General features: G+C 43.6%; 1 protein-coding gene across 9 annotated transcripts in view; it reads left to right on the top strand.

The window, feature by feature from the left end:
• Positions 1-22,441, top strand: part of IRF2 (interferon regulatory factor 2) — a 43,442-nt gene extending 21,001 nt beyond the window's left edge. For 4 of the 9 annotated variants that reach the window (XM_075091218.1, XM_075091219.1, XM_075091215.1 and 1 more), the window contains 7 exons: positions 3,622-3,721; positions 4,335-4,511; positions 6,530-6,576; positions 10,480-10,591; positions 14,141-14,305; positions 19,626-19,672; positions 21,091-22,441. In XM_075091218.1, the coding sequence (XP_074947319.1) occupies positions 3,622-3,721; positions 4,335-4,511; positions 6,530-6,576; positions 10,480-10,591; positions 14,141-14,305; positions 19,626-19,672; positions 21,091-21,402 (960 nt within the window). In that variant the 3' untranslated portion in view covers positions 21,403-22,441. Of the gene's footprint in view, positions 1-2,571; positions 2,747-3,621; positions 3,722-4,334; positions 4,512-6,529; positions 6,577-10,479; positions 10,592-14,140; positions 14,306-19,625; positions 19,673-21,090 lie in introns of all 9 variants that reach the window. The other 5 variants (XM_075091222.1, XM_075091223.1, XM_075091221.1 and 2 more) reach the window with 2 other exon arrangements.
• Positions 22,442-22,682: the final 241 nt, after the last annotated feature.

Here is a 22,682-nt window from a genome sequence, read left to right as displayed (position 1 = left end):
AAGTGGCCTGCCTTGAGGTTTAATGAACTCTGATTCCCCAGTTCTGCCCTCTGATTTGGCATCATTCTGCATTGGCTTTATTGTGCTCAACAAGCTAATTGCACTTCTGAGCATTTCTGTTTAAAAATGTTTAAACGTTCATTCCAACAATGAATCGTTAAACAAAAAATATTTTATTTTTACTGTAAATCCTGACCATAAACAAATCCATGCATGGAATCAATGATACAGTGCCATGTGTATCACAGCCCATTCTGCACCCACAGAATAGACTCTGGGGTCTGTAGGATTTGAGGATTTGTGTATTTTAATTAGGGTTTGGCAAAGGACAGTTCGCAGTACAGAAAAGAAGGTAAGTCAGATTAGCAAGAGAATGGCACTGTGTGTGTGCACAGCTTTTAAGGAAATAAGATTTAAATACTAAAGAAATGATTACCATTCTGGGTTTGTCCTTGGCTGTCTCTTTTTGGGGAATTTGTCCAGACGGAGAAAGGACTTAAACCTCTGTAAATTAAAAATGACAAATCAGCTACAGCTGATTTACCTAATTCGTTCCCCTGCTGTCAGTTGATCACATTATACCTCTGGCTCTGTGTTCCCCTCCAGAACAGACCCCTCTCTGTAGGGCTTAAAAAAAATGCTTGTGTATGTCTCTGGTGAAAATGTTATCCTGCTGAATGGCATGAGGGAGCAAGGGAATTTCTTTACCTTCCCAGAGAGAACACTGGGAGGTGTGAAGGAAATTACATAGTTCAGTAGAGGGCAGAGGTGGTGTGAGGAGGGGGATAATGAAAGCTCAGTGTACCTCATGGGTCTGGAAAAGGAAATCAGAGTGGGAACATTCAGAGTAGCTGTAACAGGAGTCAAGAGGCAACCTGCTGTTCTGATGGATGCTTGGAGTATTGCCCTCCAGACGGATGCCACTGTTTAAAATTTGTCCTATGACTTTCTAGCTAGTATGTGATCTTGTGCTCATTCACCTGCTTGGAGCAATTGCAATGCTAGGGTTGCAAGTGTTCAATACTGTTTTCCTCTTCCTGCCTGTTTCTGTGAATGTGACACCTTTTCCCTTTTGATGCCCCCACTGCAGTTTGGTAGTAATTCCTGTTACGCTGCAAAAGTTTTGTGGGTTGTGCTTCTGGCTTTAGGTGAGGGTAATTTCTTAATAGAAACATAAGACTCCTTCACAAACGTCCAGTGATGGAGTGCTGTACCAGGCAGGATGTGATTTTCCAAGTCTAAGAGAAAGCACTAATGAGACTTTTCCTATTAAGGTCATTATTAGGAAGCATTGACTGGAGAAGGAGATAGGTAAATGTTTGATAATGTGTGAAATAAAAAATCAGTATTTAAATAGAAAGCATCTAGGTAACCTAGAGCAGAACACACAACCACATGGTATTGCTGCAAGCAGCAGTCCTGTGGGATTTCAAAGATTAGATATTTGATAGTTGATGAGAAAATCTGTAGTTTCTACATAAGTATGTAAAATTACGTAGGTATTATAAAATTATAATACATGTGGATTCTATAATTTTGTTATTTATATTACAATTTGCTATAAGTCCATGTGCTTCAAGATGCCTGGGAAGAACTTTCTATAATGAACAGAAACACTGTAATGAACACTTAGGCTGCTCTCGAAGAGCGTCCTGGCACTTTCCTTTGAAGCAGTGAGTATGGTTGATGATGACAGAATGCTACGTCTGGAGTCTCGTTCTGTCTCCTAGTTCCTGTAGAACTTACTGAATTATCATATGGAATATAAGATCTATGGTATAACCTCCATAGCGTTGTGTAGCATTGTTCAAACCTCTCCCCATCACCAAGCATGAGAAGACTTTTTAATCTGGTCAATTCTTAAAGTTCTTGTTGATAGAAATTGTTTTCTATGGAAGTATGATTTTTTTTCTCCATTCTCATTAGAATCTGTGGGAGAGTGAAGGCAAGGAAGCTTATTCCAGCTCTGATGAATACAGTAGTGCTGTGGACCGCCGGATAGTGGGGTTAAGGCTCTGTAGGGTGATTTAACTGTACAGAGGAGGAAGAGCAAGGAGGCAAAAGGCATGTGAGAGAAGTGATGGGAATAGATTAAGAGGAAGAATGAGAGTGTGAAAGCTTGAATGGGAATGAAGAACACGTTAAATCTGTGCCTCCACCAAATTAAAGATGAAGCTGAGTGAGAAGGGAAGAATGCAATTCTGAACAAGTGAATGTAAATGAGAGAAAGGTTGAAGAGGAGTTGAAGGGCAATACAAAACGCAGGCTCAAAAAAGAAAAGATCACATGGAAAGGAAGGGAACTAAACCTAACCTTGACATTAGTGAAATATTAACCAGACAGACAAGGAAGAAAAGTGGTTGTTGGAGGAAGGGGAAAGGGCACAGGATTCATTTCACCCAACTACAGACATCTACAATGCAGCCGTTCAAATGAGGGCTGCCTGTCTGGAGTTGTTTGTAGTCAGTGGAGAGAGATAAGCTCTTTTAGGGTGCAATTCAGTTAGTGTAGCTCAGGTGGCCACCTTAAGAAGAGGGTGCGTTTTCCCCTGGAAGTCTTTTCTCTTCACAGACTTGAGAAGTGGATCTAAACCTGTAGTGGCAGTGTTTATAGTGCAAGATGTCCGCATGTGAAGCCAGAGAAGATGTATTCCCCCCAAAAGGGGAGAAAAAACAAGTGTTGTGGAACAAACTCCTTTGTATGGCTTTGCAGAATGAGCGTGAAGAGTGCTGAAGCAGTCCTGCAGGTCAGCACATAGGAATTCGTTCCCGTGTTGTATGACATAAAAGCACATCTGGCTCAGTGTCCTGTGTGCTAAGTGATTGTGGAAGGAATAGAGGAAACATGCTGCATCCCAAAACTATCATCTTTAATAGCCACCAATGTACCATCTTCCATGAGTTTTTCTGATCCTTTGTGAATCAGTTTAAACTTCCACCACATGAGGCATGCTCTGGTTTAACTACATGTTGTGTGTTTAAAAAAAAAAAAAAAAAAAAAAGCCCTTCTTTTGGATTGCTTTAAATGCACTTCTCTGTGGCCTGAAGTTTCTAAACTAAATTACGTTCAGCTATCTTCAGTGCCACCCCTTCACATGGATGTCTTGTATTTTTTTATCCCTGCTGGAGAGATGTCTATAGTTGATACATTCACGTGTCTGTTTGCTTGGTGTATAAATTTGAGAGATCCCTTTCCTTCACGATGCTAGTATTTTACTGGCTGAATTCTAAGTCCCTTGAATTTGCTCTGTTCCTATGGTTGTTTAGTTTCATATCTAATTTTTCTAATCATAAAAGTGTCTGTGGTGCCAAAACTAGCCTTCGTCTGAATGTTTAGAAATGTGTAGCACTGCATGTTTTATCCATGTGTCAGCCTGGAAAGCTGCCAGGCTCATAGTCTGTGAAGGGGCTTCTGAGTATTTCATATACTTAGGGCTGTGTTCTGCTTTTGGTGACGCCAGTGGATATTTTCCTATTGAGTTCAGTGGTAGCGTCTCTGTGTTAGAAGGAAGCAAAACACTTGCAGATGCTGGAACTGTGCTTTTAAATAAGTGACTTAAAGTCATCAGAAGATTCCTCAAGTCAATCAGTGTTGGCATTTCCTGTTTGTTTTCCTTTCCAGGAGAAGAAGATTTTTCAGATTCCCTGGATGCATGCTGCAAGACATGGGTGGGATGTTGAAAAAGATGCTCCCTTATTTAGAAACTGGGCAATTCACACAGGTATTGGAACTCTCTTTCTGCAGGACAGATTTTCACATTGTTTTCCCTTTTAAAGTTATATTTTCCTTCTTTCTGGTCTTTGCTTCTACTAACACAGAAAGTGAATTTAAGTTTCTAGATTTGTGGGAGGCTAAGTGCTTTTTTCAAGGCCTGCAATACTCTCCAGCTTTATTGAAGCACCATAACTCATTTGCATTGAGGAACACAGTAAAACTTAATTGATTTAAACATTACCAAGAATGGGTTCAGAATTGTTAGGAGTAGAGCACACTCAGCACTTTGTAGACTTGGGCCCTTGGGCTTTTTATGCCTTGCTATGGATTTGAGCCAGATAAAATAAAGTTAAATGCTGTGCAAGCTTTTCCACATTGTTGTGGTGTCACATCTGATCTGCAGTGCCATGGGTCTTTCTTGAGCAGAAACTGTTCATCATGTGTTCTAGAAATGTGCATGGGAATGAGATCACCACACTCTGTTGCAGCCTCAGCTCCTGTTTTGAGTGCTTGTCATGGGAAACGAAGGGTGATACCTTGAAGTTAACCTACACTCTCATTACTTTGCCTTAAGTTTTCAGTTGCACGTCATGTGTGCCTAACTTTCTTCTCTTGCTTAGGAAAATACCAGTCAGGAGTAGATAAACCTGATCCAAAGACATGGAAGGCAAACTTCCGTTGTGCTATGAACTCTCTGCCCGACATAGAAGAAGTGAAGGACAAAAGTATAAAGAAAGGAAACAATGCCTTCAGGGTGTACCGGATGCTGCCGTTATCTGAAAGACCTTCCAAAAAAGGTAGAGGGGAGACCTTGTCAACATGAGAATGGTGCTGGGGAATTGTTGTTATTTTGGGGGCTGCAAAATATGCCAGTTCTACTTCTGCTGTGAAGCTGGATGTTTTTATCCAGATGTTCTCTAGAACATGAATATGAAAAATGGGTTGTGTTTATTTAAGAAAATAAGCCACTTGGAGAGGGGATCCACAAGATGTGATACCCCCAAGCTGGTGATGTGTGTAAATTGTGTTAGTTCTGTTAAAGCCAATGGAGTTGTGTTCAGATGCTAGCCCCAGGACTCCTTCAGTCAAGGAAGGTGGTTCGGGGGATATTAAGAGATCAATGCATTTAATTCAGTAGGGCATATTCAGAATACGGTAGCAAACATTTTGGTGTCTGCTCTGTTGAGTGGAGTGGGAGTAGTACACTCTTTGCTCAAAACATTAAACCATGAAACTGCTTTGTTAATTACATACCTACAGTAGGCCATGAAAAACCAACCTACCTGCAGCATGATAATGGTGAAATGGGGAACTATGTTTGAATCCCCAAATTTAGGGATTAGGTCTCTCACCTGCCAGGAGAGGACCTGGATACCAGGTCAATGTAATGAATATTTGGTTTCTTATGGAGTAGAAACATTGGCTTCTTTATGGCTTGTTGGCTTCCTTATGGCTTCGTTGCTGGTTTATGGAGTAGAACAATGGCTCCCTTGGTCCTCTGGTATCCTCTGGTGCCTACGAGTTTTGGATTAAAAGATAACCTGCAAACCAAATGCACAGTGTTCCTCTAAAATCCAGTTCCATTCACCTGTAGCTCAGTTTGCTATTTTCTTAAATTGAGAAGTGAAAGGCACATCTTCAGTTCAAGGTCAGTGTGATCGGAAAGTATGAGCTCGGGCATTTTTGGGGCAGATCATGCTATGAAAGGGTGATCAATCTGCAAAAGGTAGAACATTTGCTTTGAAACTGTTTTCAGTCTCTTGTCAGTGGTGTATTTTGTATGTTCAGGCATATTTCCCTGAACCGTGACGTCTCCCATTGTGGTAGATTCCTCTCGTAGCTGTATGAACTAGGAAGGTTCATCATGAAAGCTGACATTCTGGAGATAGGGGCTATAGCAGGAGAGGATTCTGCAGCAAGTCCAGTTACTATGAAACTCTGACATATTTTGGGACCTGTATATATTCTTACATGCCCTTTATATGTGGCACGTGACTAAATTTATGTGTGAGTGAGAGCAAAAGAATTTGACTGCAAACATTTCTAATTATCAATGCTATCTTGTAGTAGAGATGGGAAAAATTCCTGGGACATGTCTGTGCAAACAGCGGGATAGAGCTGAGCTTGCAAGAGCAGGGCTGAGCTTCCACATCAGGGTCTCGTCAGGTCGGATCAGGGGTAGCAACGCTGGGGTCTGCCAAGGCACACAACAATTTGTGAGGGTCATACGGTGTGTGGTTTTCTGGATTCTCAGGTCTAGCATGATTGCATAAACCACTTCGCATGAACTATATATATTTCCGCCCCCGCCTCAGGTTGTAGCTATTTACAAAATTATTTGTTGGAGTTTATTGTGATCTCTTTTCACGTTAAATCAATGAACAATCTCCCTTTTCCTGTAGTTGCAGTGAGAGTGTCACAAATGTGAGAGAAATAAATTTTGATTTTTTTTTTCCCTTTTAGGAGTGTTTTTCCCCCTTCCTTTGTTTTTTAACAGGCCTTGTTGCTTAGTTTGTCACTCTTCTGTATTTTTCACCTTTATTTTTTTTTGGCTGCAGTTGCTTTCCGCAGTCCTACCATGGTCCTTTTTTGTAGCCCTTTAAAAAGGAAACACAAAGCCAGAGTGTTCAAGGTGAATTTTTGACTGCCCAGGCCTTAAGGGGGGTTTAAAATTAAGCAAAATGTGTTCTCCCTTTCCTAGGAGGTGCTGCCATTTTGAGGCATGTTTTCGGGCTATTTGTTGGTGAATATAGAAAGTGTGAAGGATAACTCATGGCACACAGGACTTTAAGAAATCTTCCTTCTGTTGTTGCAGGAAAAAAAAATAAGTCTGAGAAGGATGAAAAATTCAAACAAATTAAGGTAAGTAGTGGCTGTTTAATAGTGCAAGAGCTCGTGAAAACAATCTGCTGCAAATTTTTTAATAGCTCCAATAGCATATTGTGGTGGATATTTACAAATTTCTCACACTTGTGGTTTGGTTAGGTAGCTACAGCTACATGGGATGTTTGGTTTTTTAATTTTAAAAATGTGAAGGCTGTTAGAGCTGTGACTGACGTCATCTGCTGACACAGCCCTTGTGTTACAATGCCTGGAGGTTGGAAAACTGGCAGCCTTGGCAATACATTTGCCATTTGTTTGTCTGTGTAAGTAGAAATACAGTAATTATGGAAGGAATGCTTCTGAACAATAGAGCTACCTTTTGGAGCAATTAGTTTCTGTGCATAAGGCATTGGGAATTCATTTTTGTTTAGGGGAGGGGGAGGAGTTCTGTCAGAGCTGCACCTCTGCTTGTGTTTTGTCAGTTAGAAGACCTAATTTGTAAAGCTCCTCAGTCACTGTCTGAGATTTCTGCTTGTTCAGACCATGGATCCAGACTGACGTTAGCTTTCCCTTCAAAGCATGGTGTTTCCTAGCCTTTGCACTTCTGCTGAGTGACTCTACAAGGTGCTCAGTATCACACACAGGCAGGATTTGGTCTGCCTTCGATTTTTTCAAAAATCGAATTGCAAAGGTTTCAGCTCTGTCTGCAGCAGAAGGGCAGCTCAGTCCCTTGCTGTTCAATTGTAAAGGGCTATGCCATCCATGCCTGGGCACAGGTTCTGCACCTGCTGGCCAGGAGATGCTCTGAGCAAGATGGACCCAGAAGCCTGAGAAAACTCCTCCATTGAAACTGGGTTTGGAAGGCAGACACTGTCCTGGTGGTTGTGACTTGTGGAGTTACATGTCAGTATACCGTGATTTTTAAATTGTCTTAAAGGAACCACTTTTTAACCATCCTATCTGGATCACGCAGCCATGTATGCATGTTATAACGTGACTGTGATGGTAGCATGTGTTCAGAGGGAGCCAGTAAACTCCTTTGGTCAGAGCAGAACAGCATGTGATGCCTGCCGAAGCTGGCAGCAGCACTTTGCCGTTCCCCTCCTTCATAGTCTTTTTTTTCAGCCAAAATATTTAATGCCTGAAAAGCTGTAGAGGCACTTGAACAATCTTGTCCTCTCCATTAAGATGTATTTCACAAACAGTTGTTGCTGAGGGAGTCCCAGTGATACCTGGGAGATTAGTACATGTGACGTTAGGCCTGGGAGTAGGTGCCGGTGGGGTGAAGCTCACAGCTTTTGGGAGTGCTTTCCTCCATCTCTCTTGCCCACAGCTGCAAAGAAGCATTAGTCCAGGCGATGCAGGAACAGTGAGCTGAGCTGGCCGTGCCTCCAGCACATACCCCTACCAGCAGTACCTACTACGAGCATACGGCTCACCAGCCATCAACTACAGTATGGCCACTTAGCTTTTGTAAGCTTTGAGCTGGGGCCAGGTAGATTTCCTTTCTGTTCCCCCCTATTCTGACAAATACATACATGAGCTGGCCTCCAGATATGCCTGGATTTTAAAATAGATGCTCCTTCCACGCTCAGCTACTGTTAGACTGACTATTGAACGCTGAAGGCTGGAATAGCAGTGAAGGGTGGTGGATAAATTAATGCAAATGCACATTTCTGAGCATTGAAAGCTGCTTATAATTGCTTTGCTCAGTGATGTGAATTCCTGAGATCTGAGTTGCCTGTTTTGCATTAAATGCGTTGCAGTTACCCTCAAAACCTCTCCTTTAGTGGAGGTGAGTGGGAGGCTGCTCCATGATCTGCCTGGTAACTGCAGTGGGGGTAATAGCAGAGGGAGAAGCTAAGGATCTGAGTGCAGATCTGCAAAGGGACTTCAGTGTAGCAAGTCTCACGTGATGCTCCCCCCTGTTGTGGGCACCCACAGCAACTGCTAGTGGGGGTGAAGAGCCCTGCAAGGCATCTCTGAGCTTGAGCAGGGTGCTCAGGGCACTTCCTTGCTTGTCTCTGTGGATGTGAGACCTGGACCTTACCAAATCCCTGCTCTGCCTTGGGCAAGGAGGAGTGTGAGCAGGTCTCCTACTTTGCAGATAGATCTCTGACCACTGGGCTTTGGGGCAAATGGGGTCTCTGCGTTAAAACGTGAATTCTCAGCAATAGGAGGAGGGCATAAGTGTCTGAGAAGTCTAGATAAGAATAGGCTATTTCCTTTGAAACAAAATTAAGGGCTGAACTGCCTGCCTGCAGCTTAATTTCTGCCTTATCCTAGATGTAACCTTTTGGCTATGCATGCAGCTCCCTGATGAGAGGTTTTTTTTAAATTTAAGTGACACCTTTCCCCATGCATTTATCTTAGGCTTCCAGCAGGCATCTGGACACTGAAAATTTAGGTGATTTAACACTAACTGTGCCAGTGTCCAAGTCCCTTCATCGATCTGGCACCATCACCTGAGTTCCAGGATGTGTATTTGTTCCTGCAGCTCAAACAGGGCTACTAAATAAATTTCCTGTAACCAAGCCTCAGTAAAGCTGAGCAGGGTGCTGCATGGGGGCTGCTGTGTTTGCTGGGCCATTGCACAACACCAGAGGCTCAGAGCTCCAGTGTGCAGCCCTAAGCTGTCTCTGCAGTCAGTGATCCTCAGTGGATCAATAGGAGCTAATTTTATCTTTTCTGGCCATCCAGTTCTTTGACCTGTGGGTCAACACAACCGGTGCAGCTCATCAAAGACCTAGTTGCATTAGCACTAACTTTGCACTCTTCTGATGTGCAGAGGGGCCTTGGGACAGGGTGCGTGTTTGCCTTGCTTAGTGGCTGGGAAGGTGCAGACTTGTGTTGAAGTGAACAGCTCTTTTTGAGTGGATCACAATCACAGCATGTGGTATCCGGGAAGCAATTGCCACAGTGTCCTCAGTTTTTTGTCCCCATGATAATGGTTCATACGGTTAGTACTGTGAAGGGCTGGCACCACAAGTCTTGAGGTTCGCCTTTGCCCTGCCCTTGCTGAAATGCTTTGGAGCAGTGAAAGTGGGCAAGGCATGGCATCAGATCCAACTGGCAGCTCCGCACCTCTCTGTGGGTGTCTCTGGGTCAGCAGTGAGGCAGAACTTGCCTTGCAGGGCTGGCATTGGCAGCACAGAGTAAGAGCAGAAGACTTTAGACTTTGCAGCTGATAACCCTGTAAGGGAGCCAGTACCAGGGAGGAAGCTGGACTTGAAGATAATCCTTTTAAATGTGTTTAAAGTTTCTTAAAGAAATCCTGAGTTTATGGAATTAAACTTTTTGGTGTCTATTCTGAAGAGAGTTTTTTAGGTTCCTGCTCGAGTGTACCAGACCTACAGAGATGCATCTTGTGGAAAGCTTAGTCTGTGTAGAACAGGTGGTGTTTTCCCAGTGCTATTGCCCTGTGGTAATGTTTACGTGTGATCTAAAAGGCTGTATTTAGTGTAAACACTTTGGTTTGCTTTCAGGCTTGCTGCAGAGAAAAATTAAGGCTGGAATTTAGTAATTGCTGTACAGAAATTAAGGCTTCCTTTCAGAAAGCGTTAAGAGATACAGCATGTTTGGAAGGGAACAAGGAAGAATGTTAAATAGAGTGCCATTTTAAATCAATGTTTCTTCCTTGTTTGTTCCAAATGTTAATCTCTTGTAGTTAATAGCACACTAATTTCTTGCTCTCTGAAGGCTCACTCTAAATCTGAAAATTAAAATAGCTTTTGTTTCAAAGCAGAATATTTGGAAATGGAGTATCCTCTGGCTTCTCAGAGGACCAAAATAGTCGTTCTAAGACCGTGTCTAGCAGGGAGCAGGGGATACACGGAAGGCAGAAGCGATATGGTTATTAACCGTCTCAGAACAAAGAGATTAACATAGTCCAGGCTCCTAAAATAAATCAGACCTGACCCAACTGTACTGTTTTCATTCTAGCAAGAGCCAGTTGAATCATCTTTTGGGATTAATGGGCTAAATGATGTCACTTCAGACTATTTCCTGTCCTCCAGTATAAAAAATGAAGTTGACAGTACAGTGAACTTCGTAGGTAAGTACTCCTATGCTTTTCTTATATGCTAAGCATACAGATAACTTCAGAAACTCTTGTGACTCTGCCAAACTCAGCTTTCAATCAGCATTTTGCACTTTGGAGAACAGCATGGTTACAGTCAGGTCAACATATTTTTCACCAGCCCAAGCCATGTGGGCTCCTGGTTGCAGGTTAACACCAACACCTTGCAGAGACAGTGAGCAGCGCTGTGGCAGTGGTGTTTCCCCTGGGAGCAAAGCACTTAACAGACATGCTCAGGTGGCTTTGCCTGACATGAACTTACTCTACAGGGTAGTCCTCAGCTCTGAGGAGACAGTAGCCAGTGTCACATGGGCGTTAAACTGCAGTTGGATGGACGTTTCCCATTGCTCAAAGCAGAGGTTTGTATACCATTTTATCTGGGAGTTTAAACTTGCAGACGAAATGGAGGAACTTGGTTCTTTTTACTGGTACCTCAACAGCAGAGTTAGCTCTTAACATCACGGAGCTAACAACAAGGATCAGCAAAGACTGCATTTAGAAACTGGTACATTAGGAATTAGCTGTCATCTCAGCATGTGAATAATTGGTTCTCAGTAGAATAATTGGGCTGGTTTTTGACAGCTCTTTCTTGGCTAAGGTTGTTGCTGCAGCAAGGGCTCCTAGAAATGTGACCCATATACCATTTTCTCTAGAATTCCATTTTTATATATGTCATAAAAGTGTTTAAAAAATGTTAGTCTTGTGTTTGGAGAGATGGCAGAAATTACGTGCAGTGACTATATTTGATGCCCATATCTTTGGTCACAAGGCTTTGCATAGTCATTCCCCTCAAGTACTTCTCTGGCTGGGCAGTTCGTGAGTAGTTTTCTTCTTTATGGCAGTTCATTTAATCAGCTGTTGCTTTGTAAGAGTGTTATAAGGTGATTGTTGCTCCTACTATTACAGAGGGTTTTATAACCCGAAGTGCTTATAGTGCTATTAGTGCTTCCTGTTTACTGACGGACTCCTAAACAAATCTGAAGCGTGCCAAGGCCAATATGCGGTCTCCGGGAAGAAGCTTTGTACCCTTTGCTTTATTTTACAGTCTTAAAATCAAACGGAGGTCAATTAACAGCAGTCTTTGGAATGTACTTGACGTTCCCCAAAATCTACTAACATCAGAGAGAGTAATTTTACTGCAGACATCTCAGTTTTCTGCTGTACGGTGTATCCTGATTTTATCATATGAATGCATGTTGCGCCTTAGAAGATCTCAGTAATTTACAGGATAGGACCCACAGTGGCAACATCAACATCTAAGAACGGTCAAAGGTCTGTCGTGGAAACAAATCAAGAGGTTCAGAGGAACAGAACTAAATTTACACCTTAAGGGCTGCCATTTTTCTCTGGACATACAGAATCCGTTTTCAGGGGTAGGACAGCAAGGCTCGGGTGGCTAACTGTCATCCAGTGTTGTTTAATTAATGGCTGGTGAAGTGTGCTGCTCATCCATACTGGGGAGAGAAGTCCTTTTTTTAGGACTGCAAGCAGCATTCTAATGTAAACGGGGGAAAAGGGTAAAATAGGTCTGTTCTGCAGAAAGGAGGGAAGTCAGCTGGAGGGGAGGAAAGACAAACAGCACCTGCATTGTTTCTGACACACATGCAGCTCCCAAGAAAGTGGTGGGATATTGCCCAAGTGAGCAGTAATTTTTGCTGTGCAAGTTTATCTTTTGAGGTGGGTAAGAAATTCATCAGGTACTGAGGAGAAAGATAAAACAGTGCAGATGGCCTGCTCATACCCTGACGGGGTTGCACAATATTGGTTTCTCCCAGATAAAAATTAACCCTCTGTATGTGTGTTCTTAACCACCCCACCCTACTCAATAAAAAGCAGGTTGTTTCAGAACCAGGAATGGTGGAAATACAGTGGAAACAAAATACTTGTAACAAAATAATAGTAATTGTAGGGAATCAACTTCTAAAAAAACCACTATCCCCTATCTGTGTAATCTTCTTTATGGTGGAATTGTCTCATAAAATACAAATCCAGCTTTGGGGGCCTTTCCAGTGGTTATCTGGCACTTTGCAAAGCAAAAGGATGTGCAGCTTTTTTCAGGGAGAAAAACCTGTCACTTTTCTTTTTCAAAAAGTCATGTTCTAGCCTTTTCTAAAGATAGAAGGTAGGGATGGATTGTGTGTATATACATGGGCATTCATGTATATTTGTCTTAGTTCATTCAGGAATAGATGGTATGTTTAGCCTTTTTTAAAATTAAGAATTAGAGTACTTAGGTCACTTAACAGAAGAAATTAAAGATCTACTCTGTTTCGTTGCCTACATTTTTTCCCATCATGGGTCTAGGAGAAAATGTACTGTCTGAACTAACAGTACAGCACCATGTTCGTACAGAATTTGTCAGTAGGAAGATTGTTCCTTTTGAAGCTCTGTGTTCCAGTGAAAGAATATCTATCGTCCTTCCCTTTCTCTTGGACAACTGTGGATTCAGGTTAGCCATCCTCTGAGACAGCTCCATCCCCCTGTGCTCTTCAAATCTACCTGGTGGCTTTCAGCTCCATGCTGGATTAATGCAGTTGTCATGTGTCCATACTGCTGGGATTGATAGGGGAGTTGTACAAGACAGAGGGAATCGTCTCAAGTGGCTCCAAAGAAGTGAGGTTCTGGCTTTCACCATAGTTTTGCTTTGCTTGGTGACTTCTTGATACCTCAGTTTATACCCGTTTCAAAAGGGTGTTTTGTAGCACAATTAAATGTTTGCAAAGCATTTCAGGACACTTGCAAAGCATCCTTGGTGCCTTCACTTTGTAGAAATAAATAATGTTCCTCTGTTATTAAATATCATCTGCCTGGGAGAATAGGAAAACCCTCTGTTAATAACTAACCAGACTGTAGCTTTCAGTCACAGAGCATGGGGATTACAGACTACAGGTACAACTGTGCTTTTCTACATACCATCACTGGCATTGCAAGGATCAGTGCAAATAAGCACCTAATTGCAGGAGAAATTTTTCACAGGTTCATGTCATGTATCAGTCAGAGTCCCACCATATTTTACATAACCATGTGGCCATTTTTGTGCATGCCAATTCTGGTCTTCTGGTGCATAAGTTACATGAAAGCATCCAGAGGCCATGAGTTGTTGGCAGGTTGCTGGGTGAGGATGCTTTCCCAGATTAGGAGAGATTGCTGTTGTCCGTATGTCTTGGTGAGACCATGTTTCTGGGTGGAGGAGGAGTGTGGCTGTGGTCTTCCCTGAGAAAGCCTCTGGACAGGTGGTATGTCAAGGAGGGCTCAAGGACATTATGTGTGAGAGCCAGAGGAGAGTTAGGCATTTTCAGTCATCACAAGTGGGGAAAAAGATGTCCCTGAAGGTGATGGAAAATAAATAAATCTCACAGGTTTCCTTTAGAAGTCCCATTGAAAGCAGGTGGTGGGCATGGAAGAAAGTGCTGAGATGGTATTGAAGACTGACTCAAATAGCAAGCAGGCTTCAAGGACAGGCTCTTAGAGATCCAGTGGGGTCAAGGTGTTATGAGTAATCAATTTTTTATTTCTAACCCCAAGTTGTAGGACAGCAGCACCTTGATGGCAGCAGCGAGGAGCAGGTGATAGTTGCCAATCCTCCTGATGTTTGCCAGGTAGTAGAGGTGACAACAGAAAGTGACGAACAGCCCCTCAGCATGAGCCAGCTGTACCCCCTACAGATCTCCCCTGTCTCATCCTATGCAGGTAAGCATCCTGGCATTTCTTTACACACTTTTTTTTGGAAATGTTTGGAAGACACTGAGGAAAAGGGGGCTCTTCCAGGGTAACTGGCAAAGATCCAGAAATGTCTGTTTGGCTGCCTTCTGCATTTTTAACAAAACTCAAAAACTCACAGTCCTCCACTCATTTCACATTGGGAAACAGCTCGGCAGATCTGTGGTTGGAAATGTAAGCTGCAGATTTTAGCCTGTGACTAATGGAAAAAGAACCTTTTTAGATGTAAGCAGAGAGGCCCTTTCATCTTTTATTAGGGGGGCATTTTCAGTGGTACAAATTATGTGCTGCAAATATAGTGTGTCCCTTTGGCCCCTGTCTTACTAAAGATTAAAGGTCTTCTCTGCTGTATGTTTCCTCAGTGCCTAGCACAGTGGGCACAGAGTGCTAAGGGCTGCACTAATGATATATAACGCAGATGTGGAGCTGAGGGCCCTGGGGGAGTGGATCTGCCTTGTTACAGATAGTCTGCAGACTAGAACAGCAATGTAGTGACTGATAAGAAGTGGTTCTGCAAGCAGCAGAGCTGTGGATGTCTGGCTTCCACTCTCTGCCTCCCATCTGGATTCTCTGATATCTAAAAAGGGGTGTGATAACAAGCTTTTTCCTGAGTCAGGGTGATAATGGTTTTTCTTTTTTGTCTGGCCTCTTATTTTCATAAAACTGGTAGGAAGTTAAGAACCTTTGGCACTCATTTATCCCTTATCCAAGTCTGACAGTGTGTTCAGAAGTTGTTCGGGGAGAACAGATGCAAATGTACACGTGGACATGCTATATAGACTACCTGCAATCATATAAGCCTTATTTCCGTAGGAAGCAGAGCAAAGCCACATTTGAAAGTAGTAAAAGTTTCAGATCCAACCTGTCGTTCCTTTTTTTAATGTGTTGCTAACTTGCAAGCCTCAGGAGACAGGGTAGAAACACAAATGTCATCTTTTTAGGCAAACTTAAGTATTAATTGTTCCCCATACAATTCATTATTTTACACATGGTTTTGCCTTTGACTCATTAGGCTGAAATTACTTCCAGACACATTTTTATAAAATATGTATTTAGTAGTTTTTATCTTTGGGTCAGGGTGAATAGTAGGATGTTCCTTTGAATGGCCTCCAATGTTAGTCTCACGCATGTTGATAAATGATTATGCTTCCCAATGTGTTTAGTCTGTAATGGCCAAAGCATTTAGAAGGGCTTTGCAAAGCGTAAGGTAGGGGGATGAGGGTGCTTTAACTTATTAGCAGCTGGGAGATGGGGTCTTTGAAACATTTGTCCTCTTTCGAAAGCTTCTTGCAAAACATTTCCCCTCTGTGTGAACACAACAGTGATGTTTTCTTTTAACCTCAGCTACAGGATCTAAGTTGCAAACAAAAGTAACGGTCTTGGTTTGGAAGTCATGGTGGTTGCTTGGACTGGGACAATAGAGAGAGGTGGTCTGGTGCCAGGAGAACCACCCTGACATCAGCAAGTCATGAGCTACCTCCCCTAAAGTCAATGCAACAACCTTGCATAAGGAAAATGAGGCATCACTGAAGTATTTCTTCTATCTCCTTATGTTGTCTTAGTATCCTGGTGGCCTTCAGCTGTCCTAACTCATAGCAGAACCTGCTATCCCATAACTCAGATAACACAGAGGTAATTTCATGTCACTGACATGTTTTTGAATGCATCTCAGTGCAGCTCTTGATCATCCTGGTTACTCTGGCTAGAGTGGATTACTACAAGGGTCTGTCCTGGGACAAGTACATACTAAATATATCAATGAGCAGAAGAGGTGTTGTTGGCGTACACACTTGTGAAGTTTACAGGGGACACCAAATAGGGGACACCAGTCAATATGCTTGAGGGCAGTGCCACCATCCAGAGACACCTGAAGAGACTGCAGGAATGGACCAGCAGAAACCTTATGAAATTCATCAAGAACAGTTGCCAAGTCCTGTGCCTGGGAAGGAAGAGTCTTTTGCAGTGATAGAGGCTGGGGCTGATGGGGTGGGGATCAGCTCTGCAGAAAGGTGGGTGGGCAGTAAGCTGAACATGAAACAGCAGAGCACCCTGGCCACAGAGGAGGCTACCAGCTTTCAGGAGTGTGGCCAGTAGATCTAAGGAAGTGCTTATCCCCCTCTACTCAAGCACTACTTCTGGAATATTGGGTACAGTCTTGAGTACCCCAGTCCAAGAAATATACAAACAAACGGGAGCAAGCACAGGGAAGGTCTACCAGGATGGTCAAGGGCTGGAGCACTCACTCTGTGAGGAGATACTGGGGGACTGGGGCTTGTTCAGCCTGGAGAAGAGATGGTTTTGAGGACCTCATAGCAGCCTGCCCCTACCTGCAGGGATGTTACTGAGAAGGCAGAGCCAGGCTCTTCACAACAGTGCATAGTGGGAGGGCGAGTAACAGTAGGCATAAATTGAAACAGGAGAACTTGGTGCAGCTGGATATAAGAAAACATGTCATCTTTTTCACCACAAGGACAGTCAGGCAGTAAAGCAGGATGCCCAGAAAGGTTGTGCTGCCTCCATCCTTGGAGGTTTTCAAGACCTGACTGGATAAGACCCCATGATCCAGTCCTGTAGCTGGCCCTGCTTTGAGCAAGAGGTTGGGCTGTAGACCTCCTGACGTCCCTTCCAGCCTGAATTGTTCTGTGAACGTCCTTCTTTTAAAGCATGCATTTGCCCTTGAGGCAGGAGTGAGGACAGGGGTCTGTGGTTTGTTAGAACCCTGAAACTTGTAGGACTGTGAGTATTTCTGGATTTGTCTTGCTCCCCACAAGCCTGTACAGTAGAACCACGGGTGCCCTGGCCCTGTGCTCATGGGTTTGCTGGGTAGAGCTGCCTGCTCTGTCAGGTGCTGCTGCTGAATGGCAGGAAAGAGTATAACCATAACAGCTGTGTAGGAACAGATAGTTTAGCTCTTCTGAAACAACAACAAAAAAGTAGCCTGAGGTATCAGCTGTCCTACATAAATCTGTTTTATTTCAAAAACACCTCTAGTTCCTTTCTGAGGTTACTCAGGCAAGTGATATGAGTGGCCCTTGTGAGTTTTCTCATATTTCCACTGACGTCTATGAAATCCATTTTTTTTTTAGTACTGAGGCTGTTGTCAACCTCCTCTTGTGTTTGACACCGATTCAAATAACCTCTTGATTGAAATAACCTCCCTAACTTTCCATGCCTGAGTGGCTAGCTTCCCCGGCTTTGCTAACTATAGTACTATCTCTTGCTCAGCATTTTGTTATGTATAAACACCAAGGATGGATTCCTTTTCAGCTGCATCACTCTTTTTTTGTTGCCACATGTTTCTTCATGTCAAGGAATATCTGTTTCTTGTCCCTATGTGGATTCTGCTTATTGATTCTATCTCCAGGGCCATATCTCCTTTGCACAGATTAATTTCTGCCTCTCCCACCCCCAGGATGGCTTAATTAGCCAGCTTAATCATGTTGGCACATCTCTCTTTAGCTGGACCAGTGAATTAGAAGCCCTGCAGAGTGTTAACTTCACAGGGCTTTGCAGTTAGATTTAACCTTTCAGACTGTTCCTCTGCTTACTGCATGCTGCGGTGGAGACTCTGGAGTAGGGCAGATGCTAGCTTTGGAAGTAGTAGCCTGGAGTAGCTGAGCTGCCTGCTTCCTTGCTTCAGAAGGACTTTGGGTGCATTGGGACGAGGCACAGTCCATGCACGCATAGCACTCGTTTTATGTCCAGTGCAGAGCACAAAGTTACTCTCTGGGAAGGCAGAATCATGGTTTATGGTCACAGGGGTGCAGAGGCTGTGCAAAGCAGTCTGCATGGGGTAAAATGGGTAACACAGAGTGGAGAGTGGAAACTGGGGCTTGAGAGCTCACTAGGCTGTTACAGTTACTCATCACATTGTTCCTTCAACCTTGCAATTTCTTGGCTCCCCTTAACTCAGGGAGTGGATGAGCCCTATTTGCTTAGCCCTGGTGGGGGGGTTGGAGAAAGACCCCTTTCTGGTAGATCGTAGAATCATAGAATTGTTAGGTTGAAAAAGACCTTTAAGATCATCAAGTTCAACCATTAACCTAGCACTGCCAAGTCCACCACTAAACCATGTCCCTAACATCTACACATCTTTTAAATAACTCCAGGGATGGTGACACAACCACTTCCCTGAGTAGCCTGTTCAATGCTTGACAACCCTTTTGGTGAAGAAATTTTTCCTAATATCTTATCTAAACCTCCCCTGATGCAACTTGAGGGCATTTCCTCTCATCCTATCACTTGTTACTTCGGAGGAGAGGCTGACACCCACCTCACTACAACCTCCTTTCAGGTAGTTGTAGAGAGCGATAAGGTCTCCTCTGAGCCTCCTAGAATCATAGTGTTATCCTCCCAGGAAACAGGAAGGCACAGACTGGTCCTGAAAAGAGGGGTTTGTTCCCCATCTCAGATATATCTGAGGCATGTCACACTCAGCCAGCCCATAGGCCAAGAGCCTGACTCTCAGATTCTGGGAGACCTCCATTCAGACACACTTGCTTGAAAATACGGGCAAAATTCCTGGGTTTTGGGCTCTTCTGCAAGGGGGGGGATGCAGCTGCAGGAGAATGGCCATCCTGCTGGAGCTGTGCCCCTGTGTTAGCCCTCTGGTTAAAGTGGTATGGGTGAAGGATGCCTTGTGTGGCAGGAGGAGGTGATGGGGCTGGAGATAGAATTTCTACATGCTTGAGTGGTGGGTGAGGGGTTGAGAAATAGGCTGGGGTGGGGCTGGCCATGGGTGGCAAAAGCGAAAGGAGAGCAAAGTATAACAACAGTAATAAAGCGCCAGAAGTGACAACAAGCCCTTGAGGCAGCAGGCTGAGATAACAGTTCATGAAACAAAAACACACTTATCTCCTCTGGGGTGGAATTGTTGCTGGTTTTGCAAGGAGATAAAAATAAGGACTTGGACAGAACTTTGCTCTTTGCCAGGCCTGAAGCTGCCAAGAGAGGGCAAGGGAGAAGGGGCATCCCCAGCTTATAGGAGGCTCTTCTCTCTGCCCAAAAAGCACAAATCTCTTTCTTCCCTCTCCATTGTTGTCTGTCTTTTCCAGTGCATAACCATGTTAACTGTGATAACCATATGAATTTACCCAAGTTATTCAATGCAGCTGTGCTGCCTAGCCCTTGAATTGCTATTACTGTGGCAGGGGGTCCATTGTTTTCTGGTTGTTTGACTTGACCCTGTTCGCTTCCACTTGTTGGAAGTGGATCAGATCTCTTGAGCTGGATTTTGCTACTGTAGATAGAATAGCATGAGTTTCATTTTTGTTTCTGTTTTGTTTGACAGAAAGTGAAACAACTGACAGCGTTCCAAGCGATGAAGAAAATGCAGAGGTAAGTGTTTTCTGGATTTTTAACACTTTGGAGCAAGGTCTCCAGAACAACATCTTTAGGTATTCTTCCCCCTCCTCCATTTGCAACTCTGTCTGCCAGTGGAGTATTTATTTTAATAATAGCTGGGGGAGGAAAACAAACCAGGAAGGTTCAAGGGAGACCGACATTTCAGTGATTGGCAGAATGGACAGCTCTACAAGTTCTTTCCTCCTCATCTGTCCAAACTACACTGAGATTAATTTGCACAATAAGATGTTCTGGAGAGCCATCAACAGTGCCGGCTAGTTCATTAATATGATGCATTGACATTGCTGGGTAGTGAGTATTTTAACTTGGTTGAAAGCATGCTCACTTTGTTTTCCTTAAATGGCACCTGAACTCCTACAATTGGAGGAAATGCTTACAGGTATGATGGAAATGCAACTGGAATGTTTGACGTATGTGAGGCAAAACGCTTTCCAGTCAGTTGGGTATTGCTGGGTGAAATGAATCCGTGGAGAAAACACACTCGCTGTGGGTATTGAGAGGAAACCAGTGAAAGTTTCCTGAGCTGCATCTATGCAAAACGAGCACTCGTCTTTTCTTTTGGGGCTGCCATCAAGTGACTAGACCTACCGATCTCCATGAGATCTCTTGGAGGCCAGGGGAAGCCCACTGAGGACACTTAGCTGCATGGTGCTCCAGCTGCATTCTTGCAGAAGGCCTCTTGCAAATCCCTCTCCTGCTGTGCCCCCCAGAAAGCCCTCTGAATTCTCCTTCTTGGAGAACTGCAGGTTGTGCAGCTGTATAACGGCACAGCTAACCCTCTCGGTTTAGTCTCTCGTGCCTTGGTTAGGGTGGAGCCGCTATGTATGCTGCCAATAATGACTCCCCAAACCTCCTTTGACAGAACGTGCCACTATGGCATGTGTGATGGGGAAAGGACTGGATGCTTTCCTTGGCAAACCTCCTGTCTGTGATGGGGGACACACCATCAAGTGACAGCGGTCTTCCCGGCAGCCTCATCTGTGTTGACAGTTTGGGCAGTGCTGTCTGAGAGGTGGTGAGTCTCTGTGCCTGCCTATTGGCAGGAGGCTGATTGCTCTCGGTAACAAAGGAGACACTTCCATTCGAAGCTCTGAGTGCTCAGTCCTCTGTGTCCATTTTTGCATCTGGCATACTGGGAATAAGGCCTTTATTTTCCATCAGAAGAGTGGGCAGAGCCTCTTGAGTGCCGTAGAGGCATCCAAGGTTTAGGAACATGACTTCAGAAGGGGAGAAGTGGCTGAGAGCAGACAGTCAAAACCAGCAGCTAGAGGCTCAGGCTTTTAGAGATGGAGTAACTCCTGTGCGATTTGTGGATGTTTCTGTCTTCATCTCGTTACTTGGAGCACTTTGCAAAGTTGCACTCGCTCATACAATCTTTGCTTCTTTTTTAGGGACGACTTCATTGGCAGAAGAGAAACATTGAAGGCAAACAGTATCTCAGCAATCTGGGAATGAGGAACACTTCTCATATGCTTCCCAGCATGGCAACTTTTGTAGCCAACAAGCCTGACCTCCAAGTCACCATCAAAGAAGAAAGCTGCCCACTGCCTTACAACAGCTCCTGGCCCCCTTTCCCTGACATCCCTCTGCAACAAGTAATGTCCACAGCCTCCACAAGCAGCAGCCGGCCAGACCGTGAGACACGGGCCAGCGTCATCAAGAAAACATCAGACATCACCCAGTCGAGAGTCAAGAGCTGCTAAGCCTTTGACGGTGTGCTTTTTAGCTTTGTTTTGTTTGGTTTTGTATTTTACGTTTCTCTAGGAGAGGTTCATCCCTTGACGCACACGAGACAAACCTAAGGTGAAGCCTTGGCAATATAAAACATTGCTGTGTCCGACTCCAGTGCCGGAGTGTTTTTAACTCAGGACTCCAGCCGTCAGTCTGTACACCTAGGCAGACTTCCAAGGTTGCTACATAGGAAAAAAGCCCAAGAACTTTGGCCCACTCACAGGTTCCAGTGTTTCATAAGAGGACCAACCGACCACAAGGGAAGTGGTGCTGCTGCGCTTCTTGCTGTCAAGGCTGTGATGGAACTGAAAGCCTCAGAATGGAAGAGAAAATGTGAACTAGCTGGAATATTTTTAAATAAAGAAAAATCTATTGTGAATATTGTACATAGTGCAGTACTAGCAACGTTGCAGTCTGCTTCTGCACCTTATTAAGAAAGCACTTACGAAAGGCCTTTTATTACCTTGCTCTACTTAATGGCACATTGAAGGTCCCTCCTCACCTGTATTCTTTTCCAAGGCTATTCTTGCTAAAGTGTCTAAAGAATAGAGGAAAGGAAAGGAAGTTAAAACTTCCCATGTGGATTTCATACGTTTTAAGACTGCTTTTCTCATGTTTGTTTCTAATCTGCTATGCTTGAATGCCGCGTGGTACAATAGGAAAAAAAAAAGAAACCTATTACAGAGATATTATGCAAATTCCCAGATTTAAAAAAAAAGAAGAAGAAAAATACTCTAATTCTAACCAGAGCAAGCTTTTTTATTTTTTATACAGGGGAATATTTTATTCAAAGTAAAATTCTAAAGTGAATATAATTTTTTTTAATCTTTTCTACAACAAATTTATAATTTTAAGATTCAGTCCTTGGTTATCAGCAGTTATTACATCCTTGTGGCACATTTTTTTTTTTTTTAATTTTGTAAAGGTGAAATAGCTTTTATGAGCTCATGTAGCAATCAGATTATCCTGTGGATTGATAATAAATATGCTATATAGTTAAATTTTTAATAATCCTCTTGTTTGCCTCTCTTTTTTAATCTTTCAGAAGCCCCAGATGGCATGGGTTTGGTAGGTGAATGTGACCTCTCGGAGTGAGCAATTAGCGTGAGGTGCCTTTACAATTTCTGAAGTACCCATCTAACGGAATGGGAAGTCTGTGCTTGAGACAGGTCGAGGTGGAAAGAGGAACTAGAGCTTAGAGGTGACGTACTCTTGAGTTTGGCCTCACGTGCAGAGCTTGTGAGTTGGGCAC

Source organism: Phalacrocorax aristotelis, chromosome 4, assembly GCF_949628215.1.
Source record: "Phalacrocorax aristotelis chromosome 4, bGulAri2.1, whole genome shotgun sequence".
Lineage (NCBI taxonomy): Eukaryota > Metazoa > Chordata > Aves > Suliformes > Phalacrocoracidae > Phalacrocorax > Phalacrocorax aristotelis.
Note: the sequence above shows the minus strand (reverse complement) of the source record. Positions and strands in the feature narration are given on the sequence as shown.